General features: G+C 39.9%; 1 protein-coding gene across 2 annotated transcripts in view; it reads left to right on the top strand.

The window, feature by feature from the left end:
* ADAMTS16 (ADAM metallopeptidase with thrombospondin type 1 motif 16) overlaps window positions 1–16464 on the top strand; it is a 182825-nt gene that overhangs the window by 77872 nt on the left and 88489 nt on the right. For both annotated transcript variants that reach the window (XM_035291797.3, XM_017970002.4), the window contains one exon: window positions 10951–11046. In XM_035291797.3, coding sequence (XP_035147688.3) covers window positions 10951–11046 — 96 coding nt within the window. The remainder of the gene's footprint in view (window positions 1–10950; window positions 11047–16464) is intronic.

Here is a 16464-nt window from a genome sequence, read left to right as displayed (position 1 = left end):
TATTGATGTAGTTATATGGTTTCCTCCTTCATTCTATTAATGTGGTCAATTTTCTTGATTGATCTTTAGTATTTTCTCCATTGGACTTCGCAGGTTAAGTCAATCTGCATTCCTGGGGTAACCTCACTTGGTCGTAATCCGTTGTTCATTTTTGTAATTTACTGAGTTGATTTGCTAATATTTGCTCATGATTTTTACATTTGTGTCCTTGATTGATATGATTGGGAAATTTCTTTGTCATAATTTCTTTTCAAAAATTGATTCCCAGAGTTGTGCTGACCTAATAAAATCAGTTGAGCGTATACCCTACTCTTCTGTTTTCTTGAAGAGTTTGTAAAAGAATGTTGTTTCTTCCCTAAGTGTTGATTAGAATTTACCAGTGAGTTCTGTCTATGAAAGAGTTTTTGTAATTATCGATTCAACAACACTAACACATTAAAAAGGGTTATTCAGAAGACACTCCTACTAGACTGATCAAATTCATTGGAAAAAGTAAAGGAATCATTAAAAGTGAAACTAAAGGAGGTATTTTTTCAATGAATATCTATGAATTCCTTGAATTACTGTTAGATCCTTAATGATATATCCTCTGTCATTCCTTATAATGATAATATGTATTTTTAAAGCTTTTTTTCTTATCTGTCTAGTTAAGACTTTATCAGATTAATCCTTTCAAAAACATCAATATTGGGCTTAATATTAATTTTTAAGGTTTGTTTGTTGGATTCTTTTCTATTTCACTGAGTTTTGTTTTGCCCTCAGTATATTCCAATGCTTAGCATACCTGTCTTTTTCTTGCTCTTTGAAGTGGCAGCTTAGATAATTGACTTTAAATCTTTCTTATTTTCCTAATAACTATTTAAAATATTTAAAGCTATTAATTTCTTTCCAAGCACATTACTGTATCCTGAAAATGTTTACATATTGGATTTTCAATATTATAAGCATAAAATATTTTCTAATATAACTAGTAATTTCCTTCATTAACCAATGTATTCCAAATACATTAAATATCATTTAATTGCCAAGTAATTAACTATCTAGATAACTTACTCGTTTTGATTTCTAATTTAGTAATCTTGTCAGAGAATATACTCCCGATATACTTTGGAACTGTATTGACCCATTTTGCATAGCTTAGCATGTGATCCTATCTTGGTGAACATTCTGCAGAGACTTGAAGTGGAGATTGATCCTGCAGTGGTTGGGTAGAGTATTTAAGGATTAGCTATGTTTTAGTAAGATTTCTTACATCTTCTGCAGAATCCATCGTATTTGCTACTTGTTCCACCAGTTTTGCAAAGATGAGTGTTAAAATCTCCAGCAATGGTTATATATGTTTCTATTTCTCATGTCAGTTCTATTAGTTTCTGCTTTATATATTTTGAAGCTCCATAATCAGGTGCACATACATTTAGGCCGGCTCTGTCTGCTGACTCTTTTCTATTATAAAATACCCTTCTTGATAGTTGGGTGATATCACTTTGCTGAATACTGCTCATCTGACACTAACAGAACCACAGCAGCTCACTCGGGATCGCTGTTGGTGTGATCACTTTTTCCATTCTTTTACGTTCAATGGGTGTGTGCGTTTATATAAAATGTGCCTGCTGTAAATATCCTTTTGTCTAACATCTTTTCTGCCCAGTTGAACAATCTCTGACCTTTCACCAGCATGTTTAATCTATTTACGTTTAATGTAAAAATTATACACTAGATTTAAATATACCATTTTGCTATTTATTTTCTATTAGTCTCATTTCTATTTTGTTTCTCGGCTCCCTTTTTCTGCCTTCTTTCAGTTAAACTATTTGTTTAATTCAGTATTTTACCTTTACTTGCTTTTTAACTATACTTCCTTAAGTTAATTAATGTAGTTGCTTTAGAGATTTCAGCCTGCATCCCTCATTTAAAGCCTATGTAGAATGAACGTTGCGCCCACTTTGTACAAAATGCAAGGTCCTCACGGTGAGTGAGTCCATGCCTCCATTTTCTTTGCACTGTCATTGACATGTATTTTATCTCTCTGCAAATTCAATGCCACGTAATGCGGTGCTGCAGTTTTTTTTTTTTTAAGTTGCTTTTAAATAAGACAAGAATTTAGACCATCTTTCTTATTTATTGTTTAATATCTATGTTTTCCTATAGATCTGCTTCAAATTGGAATCATTTCCCTAAGGCCTAAAGAACTTCCTTTAGTATTTCTTACAGAATGTATCTGCTAGCCACCAATTACCTTCAGTTTTCTTTATCTGAAAATGTTGTCAATTCATCCTCAGTTTTGAAGATGAAAACTGTTTAGACGACTCAGTGAAATACACATTTGGTTTAAGTTTTAGTTCCTGAATCCCGTGTTTTATACTTTATTTTCTACATTTTCCCCACTTGTTTACTTATTATCTGTACTTTTTCTTGAATAGTATATTATTTTATATTTCTGTCATATTATGTTGTTAGGTATAAGGTGAGTCCCTTAGATCCTTGAAGACTTTGTTTTATTCTTCGTTGGGGCTCATCTATTTCAGTTTTCTCTGGGCCCTGTGGTGTAGCCTGTACTCTCATGTGTGATTCTTCCCCATGAGGCATGGACTTCTGGGCTCTCCACTCAATGCCCAGGATGATCACTGAGATCTCTCATTCTGTGTGAGCCAAAACTCTAGTTTCTCCCAGATCTGTGCATCCTCTGTCTTGAAGCCCTCACCAGCTTTCAGCATGCAGCTGTGGTCCTCTGCTAGGCCACCTGGAATCTCCTCCTATGTATCAGCTGCCGATCCCTCACCATCAGGACCTGCAGTAAATTTTAAGACAGACTCCTGGGGCCCTCAGCCCAATGCAACTTTTTTGTATATGAGCCAATTCCCACCTAGCTACTGAACAAGCCTCAACTCTGATCTCTGCATCTTCCAATCTGTGAGACTGCGGTCACCTGCCTGGATCCACCTCCCCACAGCAGGGTCTGCAAAGTGCTCCCAAGCAGAGAGGTGGGCAAATGTGGCATTCTCCTTGTATGCTTTCCTTCTCTTGAGCATCATAGTAATGTGTTGACCACTGTCGAGACCTGAAACAACTGGTCCACATGTGTAGTGTACATAATTTTATAGTTTTGTGGAGGTTTTGTTGTTTCGTTTTGTTTTCCAGAAAAGTGAATTTGATATCAGTTACTTCATAGTGGACAGTAGAAGTATCTTTTGAAATTAAACAAACAATACATCTATTAAAATCAGATAATGTCAGATCACTCCTTATGATATAAAATTGTTCTTGTACACAAACTTTATGTATTTTCTTTCCTTTTTCTTTCTTTCTTTTTTTTTTTTGAGATAGATTCTCACTCTGTTGCCCAGGCTGGAGTATAGTGACATCATCCGGCTCTCAGCACACTGCAACCTCTGCCTCCCAGGCTCAAGTAATTATCATGCCTCAGCCTCCTGAGTAGCTAGGACTACAGGCGCATACCACCTTGCCCTGCTAATTTTTTTTATTTTTTGTTTAGATAGGGTTTCACCATGTTGGCCAGGCTGGTCTCGAACTGCTGATCTCAAGCAATCCACCCACCTTGGCCTCCCAAAGTGCTGGAATTACAAGTGTGAGCCACAACACACTGCTCTGTATTTTCTTTTAAAAATTTAAAGCTATTTGTGTGACCAGTATCTCTCAGACACCAAATCTCAAAATTAGATATGATGTGGCAATTAGAGATATTTTTATTTTCTACATGAATTGAAACATCTCAGAACAATGTAAACTATAAAACTTATTCTTTTAATGAACACCTGCTAAACTTGTATTTACAAGGGCCTATTCTGTCCAGATAAAATGTGGAGATCAGGAAGTTTCTTAATGTAAGATATGAAACAGGAAATAACAATAAGAAGCAAATAACTCAGTGCCCAGACCAGCCTTGGGCACATTAGACTCACTCAGAAATGTGCTAATCTAAATGATGGATGGATGATATTTTAGAAAGGGATGAATCTCTTTTAAATACCTATCACTAGTTTGAAAAGTGAATAGACAATGTGAATTCATATGCATCCTTCTTTTGTATAAATGAATGTATATTTGGTGAATATGTATGTTTACATATATAACAATGTCTCTCTCTGTACAGTGATGTGAAATAATAATCAGAATTAGTGATAAAAGCATCTCTGCTTAAAAAATAAACAATGACCATGCACTGTATATCTGACCATAACATCAATTGTAACTGTGTTCTTTTTTTTCTGTAAGTTATTGGGGTAAGGTGGTATTTGGTTACATGAATAAGCTCTTGAGTGGTGATTTGTGAGATTTTGGTGCACCCATCACCCAAGCAGTATACACTGCACCATATTTGTAGCCTTTTATTCCTTGTCCCACTCCCACTCTTCCCCACGAGTCCCCAAAGTGCATTGTGTCATTCTTAGGCCTTTGTGTTCTCATAGCTTTGTACCCACATGTCAGTGAGAACATAGGATGTGTGGTTTTCCATTCCTGAGTTACTAAACTTAGAATAATAGTCTCCAATCTCATCCAGCTCGCTGCAAATGCTGTTAATTCATTCCTTTTTATGGCTGTGTAGTATTCCATCACATATGTATTCCATCATATATATCACAGTGTCTTTATCCACTTGTTGATTGATGGGCACGTGGGCTGGTTTCACAGTTTTGCAATTGTGAATTGTGCTGCTAGAAACATGCATGTGCAGGTATCTTTTTTGAATAATGACTTGTTTTCCTCTGGTTAGATACTCAGCAGTGGGATTGCTGGATCAAAGGGTAGTTCTACCTTTAATTCTGTAAGGAATCTCCACACTTTTTCATGCTAGTTTTTTCATCCTAGTGGCTGTACTAGTTTACATTCCCACCAGCAGTACAGAAGTATTCCCTGTTCACCACTCCACACCAACATCTACTGGCTTTTGATTTTTTGATCATGGCCATTCTTGTAGGAGTGAGGTGGTATCCCATTGTCGTTTTGATTTACATTTCCCTGATCATTAGTGATGTGGAGAATTTTTTCATATGTTTGTTGGCCATTTGTATATCTTCTTTTGAGAATTGCCTGTTCATGTCCTTAGCCCATTTCTTGATGGGATTGTTTGCTTTTTCTTCTTTTTTTGTTGTAGGTTCTGGATATTAGTCCTTTGTCGTGAACATTTTCTCCCACTCTGCAGGTTGTTTGTTTACTCTGCTGACTGTTCCTTTTGCTGTGCAAAAGCTCTTTAGTTTAATTAGGTCCCATATTTATCTTTGTTTTTATTGCATTTGCTTTTGGGTTCTTGGTCATAAAATTCTTTCCTAAGACAATGCCTAGAAGCGTTTTTCCAATGTTGTCTTCTGGAACTTTTATAGTTTCAGGTCTTAGGTTTAAGTCTTTAATCCATCTCGAGTTGAAGAGTGCAGCACAGGCAGTTTGAGGAGGTGAATCTGGTGGCATGCCATCCACAATATTGAAGCACACAATACAGTGTCAGCCCAGCAATCTGAAATGTCTGTTTTATCGGGGGTGTTATGTTGTGATGTGAAACCTTAACCAAGTTCGCATTACTGAAATTGGCCTTTGTGAACTTAACTCTTAAATGATGGACTAGAATAAGAAGGGAGAGGCTTCATTAACGAGAGAATACCTTAGCTGCAAAGATTAAGCAAGAGTAAATACTCTGCACAGGTTTTAACTCTTTTCTGCTCTAGCTAAGTATTTGTCGTTACACTTTGTCTTGCTTGCGTACCTGTTATGCTCTGTCAGCATCGCCTTGGTGGCCTGACCCTGCAGTCTGAAACACAAGCTGCCAGAATTGCTTTGAAATTTGATCACCTTAGCATCTGAGGTACTGCTGTTAAATTGGGAGCTCCCTCAAAACCCAGCAAGTCTGACATTCCAGGTGCTTGGACTCTAGAACCATGAATTAATAGAATCTTTGTTCCAAGAGGACTCTGAAGTTTCACTAAGGAGATAATGACCCACAACAATCATGCTTTATAAAATCCTGGTGTGTTATGTACCATGAAGTTAAGTCAAAGTGACGAAGTTGGAGGGAACAGCTGGGTTTTGGCTATTCATTTGTAGTTTTCTTTTTAACTTTTTAATGTTTATGGATACCTAACAGTTGCAGATATTTATGGGGTACATGTGATACATTGATATTGAAACAGAAGAGTTCCCTTATCCCCTTCTCAGGACATGAGACGGGTGTGTCTCATTCCTTCTGTCACCCATCTGCTCAAACCCTGAGGGGGACTTGCAGGCAGGCAAGTATAGAGACTGTGGGGAGCACTTTTGGGTTCTGGCCCCACCACAGTGTCCAGGGGTGGGTGTCTGCAACTCCCAAAACCCAGGTGGGCGTGTCTTCCAGTGCACTCCTTCAGCTTTGCCATCTGCGGGCTGCTTGTGTTGACCAGCTCAGTAGACCCTCTGCCGTATTCCAAGGGCAGAGGGCCAGTGTGATAGCATTCTGTATCCCAAGCGCTTTCCCAGCGTACTAGAAAAATTGGGTCACTCTTGTGGGCTCAAAGATGAGTGCAAAGTTTTATTGAGTGGTGGAGGTGGCTCTCAGCAAGATGGATGGGGAATCGGAAGAGCAGGATGGAGTGGGAAGCTGGTCTTCCCCTGGAGTCAGGCTGCCCAGCGGGATGGACTCTTCTCTGACCGCCCCCAGAGGAATTCTTCTTAAGGTCCAGACATCCCTCCTCTCTTCCTCTGCCACGTCCTTCCTCATTCCACCATCGCTGATCTGCCAGTCTGCTGGTGTCTGCTGGTCTGTTCCTTGCTTCTCTCAATGTTCAGCCACTGTGTGTTTGCCCATTAAGGTCTCGGGTTTATATGGGCGCAGAATGGGGACATGGTAGGCCAGGGTAGTCTTGGAAAATGCAACATTTGGGCACAAAAACAGGAGTGCCTGTTCTTACATAGGTCTGTGAGCACAGGCCCGGGGGTGGAGCCCTCCCCAGGGACCCCTCCCTTCTCCGCCCAGCACTATCCTGTCCCCTCCCGGGTCGTACAGGCATACAATGTATAATGATCAAAGCAGAGAAACTGGGATATCCCTCCCCTTCAATGCTCCTCATTTCTTTGTGTTAACAATATCACACTCTTCTAGTTATTTTGAAATGCACAGTAAGATGTTAACTAGAGTTACCCTACCGTGCTACTGAACATTAGGTGTTGTTCCTTCTGTCTGACTGCGCTGTGGAGCCCCTTAACCAGCTCCTCATTATCCCTCCCACCCCGCTTCCCCACACTTCTCAGCCTCTCGTGGTCATCATTCCACCACTACCAAATCCATTTTTTCACTCCCACATGTGGCTGAGAATGTGCAATCTTTTATTTTTGTCATTGCAACTCTTTAAGACACTACCGTTTTAATTTGTTTGTCTGAGACAGTGTCATGTTTATTAAATAGCAGACAAGCACATCTAAAGAATAGCAAGGTCCAAAATGATATTTTGTTTCATTTTATTTATTTTTGTTTGTTTGTTTTGAGACAGAGTTTTGCTCTGTCTCCCAGGCTGGAGTGCAGTGGTGCAATCTCAGCTCACTGCAACCTTCGCCTGCTGGGTTCAAGCAATTCCCCTGCCTCAGCCTCCAGAATAGCTGGGACGACAGGTGCATGCCACCACGCCTGGCTAATTTTTGTATTTTTGGTAGAGATGGGGTTTCACCATGTTGACCCATATGTTCTCAATCTCCTGACCTTATGATCCACCTGCCTCGACCTCCCAAAGTGCTGGGATTACAGGTGTAAGGCACTGCGCCTGGCCGTGAATGATGTTTTAAATGTTGGAAGACAGTAACATGGGTTATATGATCTTTCAAGTTTCTTCTAACTTTATGATATTTTCCAGCCCTGAGGACTGGAGTTGGGGATAGATCAGGTCCCAAAATGAGGCTTAAAAACAGATGGCCTGAGCCGAAGTACAGACTGAATTAGAGAGCCACATAATTTGGTGGTAAGCTATCACCAGCAGCCTATATTTGAGGGCTTTTTACTCTAAGAAGTTGAAAGCCCTTTAAAAGTGTCTTCCGTCAGTATTCATAAAGCTTTCCTGCTCCTCTGTCACTGGTGTCCATAGGAGCAAATGAAGACATGTTCAATGGGCCCAGAAAGTGTTTATTGAAAGACAAGAAGCAAGCACTGTAACAGGCAACGGTAAGGAACATAGTAATATAGTTTAACATTTAAAACATTTACTTTGTATTGTCTTGAGTAGTCTTAGAAACAGCTGTGAATTAGGACCCCAGCTCCCTAACATCACAGCAACCGCATGGCAGAGCCCCAGAAGCAGATGGATACCTGGGCCAGAGTCTCCTCGAGCCCTTGAAGTGAGAAAGGAAATGTGCAGTGCCTTAGTGCCCTTAGGTGCCCAGCCCTGAGCTGAACGCGTTACCTAGAACCACTTCATGTAGCCCCCAGGAAAGTAAATGATTGAATGCTGTTGTCCTTGTGTGCACAGTGAGGACTCAGGGTCCTGCCTGCCCAGATCTGCCTGCACAATCCACACTGGATCTGCTCATCTACCTGGGAATCCTAAACTCTACTGGACCATTGTGGCTGTCTCCCAGGTCACCCAACCACTCAAGCAGCTTCTGCTCTCACGTTCGTTCATTCATTCCTTCACTTCGGTATGCACGCTCTGCCTCCTGAAGGAGTAGATCCTGACACCCCATTGGTGGAGGAGGTATCTCTGAGCCACTCAGGGCCTGCCCCACCTCTCTCTCTAGTCTCCATTTCTGACCCATCATGTCACCACTCAGACATCAAGCCACGGTGCGCAGGCTGTGGTTCTAAGAGTTTATTTTTATCCTGGCATTCTATCCAGTTGTCATTTCCACAAGCAAATAGAGTTGTCCAGTTGTCCGTTTAGAGAGTTACATTCAGGGCTTTTGCATTCATGGATTCCTTGGGTTCTTCATACACTTTTTATCTCTAAACATCGTTCTGGCCAAGAAGACAGGCCCCTGGCACCATATACTAATGGACGTAATTAAAGCCTGTCTGAAGGAGAGCAAACCCGGGTGCTCAGCAGCCGTCTTCACAGGAGCAGCTAAGGGAGCATCACTGTTCCCTGCTGACAAAGACCTCAGCCGGGCAAAGCCCCGGCCCTCAACACAACACACTTACCACAGTGGCGAGGATCCCGGGGGACTCGAAAGTTCATTGCACAATGATTGTAACCATATGAGATTTTAAACAATGGCACAACGTGAAAGCAATTGATATCTGAATTAAAACACTGAACATTTACTTGTTAATATTTCAAGCTCCAAAATCTGGTTTAATGCTGAAGGAGATATAGCCAGGGAAAATATGAGGCTGTGTCTTTAATAAATACCTTAGCCGGGCGCGGTGGCTCACGCCTGTAATCCCAGCACTTTGGGAGGTTGAGGCAGGTGGATCACGAGGTCAAGAGATCAAGACCATCCTGGTCAACATGGTGAAACCCCGTCTTTACTAAAAATACAAAAAATTAGCTGGGCACGGTGGCGCGTGCCTGTAATCCCAGCTACTCAGGAGGCTGAGGCAGGAGAATTGCCTGAACCCAGGAGGCGGAGGTTGCAGTGAGCCAGGATCGCGCCATTGCACTCCAGCCCGGGTAACAAGAGTGAAACTCCCTCTCAAAAAAAAAAATAAAAATAAAAATAAAATAAAATAAATACCTTAACTTCTAGGTATATAATTAAATATCTGCAGGAGATTTAAGAACTAGTGTGAAAACCCTTCATGAAAGGACTCACACAATGCAGAAAACCTTCCTTTAACATTGCTCAAATACAGAATGAGATCACCATGCAGTAGAATGCCATCTTCCAAGCTGCACTAGGTTGACGTGCTGCACTGTGCTGCATTTTCTTTATAACACGAATTACCCAGTAGATGCAGCCATTTAAATTCTTGAGGAATAATGTAACACTTGTTTAAATATTTCAAACAGTTGTGCAGACAATTTAAGAAATGTTTTCAACATGTCCAGTTGAATCTACCACCAGCATTCCAGAAGTTTCCATCATTTCACAAGTCCTACTATTTGCCCTTCATTGAGACATTCCTTCGGACTCAGTAAAAAACTCCTCCTTGCACTTGGAGAGTCTTTCATAGTTTATAAATCCTAGACTTTGTCCTATTTTGCTGCCAGGTCAGCCCTGTGGGTCTTCCTTCCCTTACATACGCCTTTCATTCCTGAATCTTTCATTCATACAATCTTATTCCTTAAATGCTGCCCCCTTTCCTCCTGACAGACTCCTCTGGCTCAGGATTTGGCTCAGACATTATGTCTTCTCTGACTTCGTTTCTGAGTCCTCAGGAACCACCCTTTTTTCTTTCTGAGAAGTTCACCCTGCATTATGTTCTTCTTTTCATTGGGGCATCTCTTTCTGTATGCGCCAAATGAAAATTCCTTCTTTACCCTATGAAGACTAAGAGGCAAAGAGGGTCATATTCACAATGGAACCTCTTGCCTGGCAATATGCCTAACATATTTTAAGCTTTAATCCCAGATTTGGGGATGGTAGATGCATGGTTAAATGGATGGATGGACGCATGGATGGATGGATGGATGGATGGGCAAGCCGACAAGCATCCTAAAGATCCTTAATTCAAAAATAAGAATTCAGACTTGGAGAGATTCATGGAAGGTGGGGTTGAGAAGGATACATTATGAAATATTGGTTTTTTAATTTTAATTTTTTATAGTTTTCTACAATGTCTAAATTAAGCATATTTTACTTTTTAATTTAGAAAATATAATTTTGTTAAATAGATAACATATTAAGAGATGGAATTAATTTGAACTAAGTCTAGAACATGAGTCTCCTCACTCCTCCCTCTATTGTATTCTATCATATAGCTAAGTAGGCATTTGCTTGTGAATAATACCTGTTGTTTTCACCTTAAATCTTTCAGCAATGTTTTTATCGTAGATGGACAATATGATGTAACGCTAATGAACTTTTTAAAAATTTCTTTAGGACATTTGTAAAGCCCTGTGGTGCCATCGTATTGGAAGGAAGTGTGAGACTAAATTTATGCCAGCAGCAGAAGGCACTATGTGTGGGAATGACATGGTAAGAAGCTTTCACACTCATTCAGTCACCCCTTCACTTAGGTATGTATGCTCCTACCGGTACAGCAACCCATGCATCTTCGCTTCTCTTGCACTGGTATTTTCAAAACCTGTGTTTTTCATATACATATAAATACCCATGCTCCTATCAAACACTGTGTTTATTTTACATTGATAATGCGAAGAGGAATCTTTTTCTCACTTTTGTGAAAATGAAACTGATGAGCTACCTGGAATTCATAGACGTAGAAGTCAGACAATAGGTGATGACAGCATTGATCTATTGAGGGGAAACATTAAGCCACTGACCACCATTTATCCATGGAAAGGACCAGCATGAAGCAGTGCTGTGAAAGCCACAGAACTTGCGGTTGAAGACCCTGGGGCACATGATGTTTACCTTTTGTTGCTCCTGTGAGAAGAGAGAGAGCTGTGGTAGAGAAAAGAAGTACACAAGATGTTGCAGCAAAGTGGATGAAGCTGGAGGCCATTGTCCTAAGCAAACCAATACAGGAACAGAAAACCAAATACCGCGTGTTGCCTAGTAAGCAGGAGCTAAACGCTGAGTACACATAGACACGAAGATGGGAACCGTTGAACCCAGGAACTACTGGGAAGGGAACAGTGGGAGGGGGCAAAGGTTGAAAAATTGTCCAGTATTAGGCTCGCTGCATGGGTGACGTGGTTATTCGAGTACCAAACTTTAGCGACACGTAATTTACCCATGTAACAAATCTGCGCATGTACCCCTGAATCTAAAATAAAAGTCAGAGAAAAATAAATATACAAGATAACAAGTTTATTACTAGATGATAAAGACTGGCAATTTCATTATTAAACCTTTGAAAATTATTATAATACTCCATAACATTTTAATTATTTTGATTTAACTTATGATTGCATTTTTAAATATAAAAGACTATTGATAAAAATAGAGCCGGGATCCAAATTATCACTATTACTATTTTTGCTTTTTATGTATCTGAGCTTTTTAGCAATACTAGTGAATATGAAATGATATTTAGGCATTGATCTTGCATGGTATTTGAACATGCCTAATTATCATTGATCTATTATATTTAAAAACCAAAGAACACATATCAGAGCTTATACATATTCAAAGTGACTACAGACAGAAAGGTTTTAAAATGTTAACAAACAATGCTAACATATGTTTTCAGGTTAAATTATTGCATTGCCAACTGAAGAAATGAACAGAAATAAGATAAACTCACTTGAGACCAGCCCCCCAGCAACCATTCATTCTGGGCACATTGCTAATATGCTTTTTTATCCAGTCGCTCAAAGGGCATGAGATTGATCACTGAATTCTTCTAATTCATTGAATTCTTATGCTAGTGATACAGAAAACAATAGTTGAAATAACCCATAATAAGTAACAGTGCTTTCGTGGCGTGGAAATTCTAATAGTCAAAGGGCGTCAGGCAATGTACTTGATTGTTAAGCTGAGGGCAATCATGACTTTTCTGCTGTCATTGATCAAAATGTATTCTTCAGGTGGTCATTTGCAAAGTTATGCCTGTTTCTTAAAAGACCAACAGCCTGGCCGGGCGCGGTGGCTCAAGCCTGTAATCCCAGCACTTTGGGAGGCCGAGGCGGGTGGATCACGAGGTCAAGAGATCGAGACCATCCTGGTCAACATGGTGAAACCCCATCTCTACTAAAAATACAAAAAATTAACTGGTCATGGTGGCGCGTGCCTGTAATCCCAGCTACTCGGGAGGCTGAGGCAGGAGAATTGCCTGAACCCAGGAGGCGGAGGTTGCGGTGAGCCGAGATCGTGCCATTGCACTCCAGCCTGGGTAACAAGAGCGAAACTCCGTCTCAAAACAAAACAAAACAAAAAAGACCAACAGCCTTTCTGACGTTGCCCTTGAATTATTGCCTTCATGAGACATGCAGTGGTTCTCCAGACATTCTGCTTTCTTTGTGATCACATGCTACTTTTTCCCGAATAATGCAGTTGTACTCTTTCAAAATTACCTATATGTTCTAGTTACATTTTATTTATCTCAAAAGCACCATTAAATTAATTTCCACTGATATTTCACATTATTTTCTCTTGTATTTCAAAAATAGCTTTTTCCTTTGTACCAAATTAAAAAAAAAAAAAAAGACCTATATTGAGATAGAGTAGGTTTCTACAAATTACACAGCTGAACCCTGGGCCAAAGCAATAAAATATTCTGTCCAGGGTCATCTGTCTGTTCAGTGGCCCATGTGGAACTCTAAACCAAAGCAAATAACTGAGGCAAATCTCAATGGATGTAGAGGTTTCCTTTTCCAAGGTTGAGGACATGCTCTGGGAGGGGGCAGGACACGAATCACAGAAGTATCTGTGACCCCTGCTCTTTGCAGAGAGGACTTGATGACTTCAATATTTAATGAGGAAAGAGCAGCAAGGGAAGCAGGAAAGAAGAAAAGAGGGAGGGTAGAGAAACGAGGCAAGCAGTTGCATTCTTTTGGTGCTTCAGTGGACACTCACTGAATCCACATGTTACATGTAAAGTGGAGGAAGCAGGCAAATATGCATTTGTCTGGGGCGGGTGGAAGGGTGAGTTTTAGCCTCATCTTTGTCCTGTACCTGAAAAGACAAGCTGTTAATTCACATGGCCATGATGAAATTCAACCGAGCTCTGTTTCAGGGTAAAGATGTGGGGGCTCACAAAAAATGTCCTTGTGAGCAATTTGTGAGGGAGGCCACCTGTGGAGACCTGCATGCCTTCCGTCTTTGCAGCTCTCTGTTTAGAAACAACATGCCAGGCGGTTTTTGCACAACTCTGTTCTCAAGCTCATTTTTTCCTTTTGGTATAGTGAATGTGAAGTTCCAAGATTTTATTTTCCTTTCTCACATTGTATTAGTCTTTTCTCAAGCTGCTAACAAATACATACTTGAGGCTGGATAATTTACAAAGGAAAGAGGTTTAATGGACTCACAGTTCTACATGACTGGGGAGGTCTCCCAATCATGGCAGAAGGCAAAGGAGAAGCAGTCATGTCTTACATGGTGCAGGAAGATAGAGCTTGTGTAGGGGATTCCCATGTCTAAAACCGTCAGATCTCCTGAGACTTATTCACTATCACGAGAAGAGCATGGCAAAAAAACTGCTCCATGATTCAATTACCTCCTCCCAGGTCCCTTTCACTACACATGGGAATTGTGGGAGCTACAATTCAAGATGAAATTTGGGTGGGGACACAGTCAAACCATGTAAGACATCCAAGTCTCATATAAACAGTCCCTTTTGATATTAGTCATGTGTCTATGTGTCATTAGTTTGCATGTGCACCTAAAGTTTATCAGTTTAGATGTGTATGTGGCCAGTGGGCAGTATCCCAGTACCCTTCGTCTTGATGGGAACCGTCTCCTCCCTCTGTTACTGAGGATGCTGCTGAGGCTCCACAGTGGTTGCATAAGGTCATGAAACGGACTGAGATTTATTTAGTTTTAATGCCAAATTCTAAACTCAGTACACTGTGTACATTTCATCCTCAAAACAACCCTACAGGTGAGCCTAGTGCAGTCCCCATTGAACATATCAGAGCTCTTCTGGGAAAGGGTTCCTAGGTTCATCTGCTCACCCCAGGAGAAATTCAGGGCAAAGGGTGGGGACCACAGCTGAGATGTTTGCCTGATGGAGTCTAGCCCTTCGGTCACCAGGGACCCCTCCTGTGAAATCAAACCAGCTCTCATTGTGTGATTCAATCAGGTCCAGTGCTAGGCACTTGGCCCGGTCCTCACATTGAATCCTCCTTCTGAACTCATTCTGGTAGTTTCTATCACCCGTAATTTCAGAGGAGGACATGGGGCTCAGAGCACATGGGTGCCTTCCCCAGGTCACGCAGCTCACAGGGCGGATCTGTAATGCCCAGTTGATGACCCCGTGCTGCTTTTCCTGCTTTACTACACTGTTCCCCTGCATCTACTGCGTTTAGTGTGACGTGCTTATTTTGTGAACAGTAATTGCCACAGGCATAGGCACTTGGTTGTGTCATCTTACTATCTAAGACAAAACCTTTTTCATAAGCCACAGTATCTGTCAATAAAATACAAAACTGTGATAAAGTCAGTCCTAAGAAACCTAATTAGTATTTCACTGGGCATCTGTATGTATATTTAACACAGCATTCTTAATCCTGACCCGATGGCTCCACAGGTCTGTGATCTTCCCAAAATTATCTCTAATATCATGTGTGTGTGTGTGTGTGTGTGTGTGTGTGTGTGTGTGTTTCCTCCAACCCCTTAGGAGAAGATATAGTGCTTTCTCATCAGATTCTCAAGAAGTTTTTTTGTTTTAATACTTTTTAAAAGTAGGAAAATTATTTAAGGATACTCTAGCAGAAATGGCAAAAGATGTATAAACCGCAGTTACTTTTGCATCAACTTAATAAATGTATCTTTTGCTATTTCTTTTGCCATTATTTTATTTGCAAAAACTCCAATTACTTTTGCATCAGCCTAATACAAGGAAATTAATTGCAACAGCCATTATCACAGCAAAGAACTGGAAAGGATACAAATGTCCACTGATAGAGGACTGGTTGGCTAAACACCCCGTGAAATATGCATCTGGAAAAACAGTATGAGGGACATGTCTGTAACTTCTGCGGAATGATGTACAGAACGTATCGTGGAAAAGAAGAACGAAAAAAATTCTGTATAATGTGTTATCATTTATCGAAGAAAAGGAAATACTGATTAATACAGTTATTTGATTATATTAAAAAAGGATAAACCCTCAATGCTGAAAAATCGTGTAAATATTTTAGGTAACTTAAAATGCTATTAAATAATCCCTAAATATCAAAGGCAGAATGGAACAGTTTGACCTAATGTATCAAGTTATTGGCTTAAACAGAATCCTAACAAAGGAATTATTTCAAGCAACTTTAAAACCCAGTAATTATACTGTATAATTAAATAATAATACATAATTAAATATATGTATTATAATTATATGTGTATTATAATTATATGCATAATTAAATATATAAATTATACTGTATAATTAAATAACAATGCATAAATAATAAATAATACACTATTCACGGTAATCATGTTATTATTGATGGATTTACTTTGCGACGATAAAGGAAGTACTAAATGTGCTTACATTGTTAAGAACCAAGATTTTAATATATAAAAGAGATACATATATAAAATTAAAGAAACTAATTAATATTTATAGTCCTAAATTTAAAATTAATACATGTCTAAGAACGAATAAAGTATTTTCTCTTTAAAATTAAAATTTTTAAGACACAGACACATAAAAGCGCTGTTCGTTTACCAACTCGGTAACAATGACCACCTTTCGCACAGATTAAGAGGCTGCAGCCTCTTAATCTAGTTTTCCCAATTAAAGGAGCCAGATCTTCTTGTGTAAATGGATGATTC

The sequence above is a fragment of the Callithrix jacchus genome, chromosome 2 (genome assembly GCF_049354715.1).
Source record: "Callithrix jacchus isolate 240 chromosome 2, calJac240_pri, whole genome shotgun sequence".
In the NCBI taxonomy this organism is placed as follows: domain Eukaryota; kingdom Metazoa; phylum Chordata; class Mammalia; order Primates; family Cebidae; genus Callithrix; species Callithrix jacchus.
This window is presented reverse-complemented; position numbering and strand designations above follow the sequence as displayed.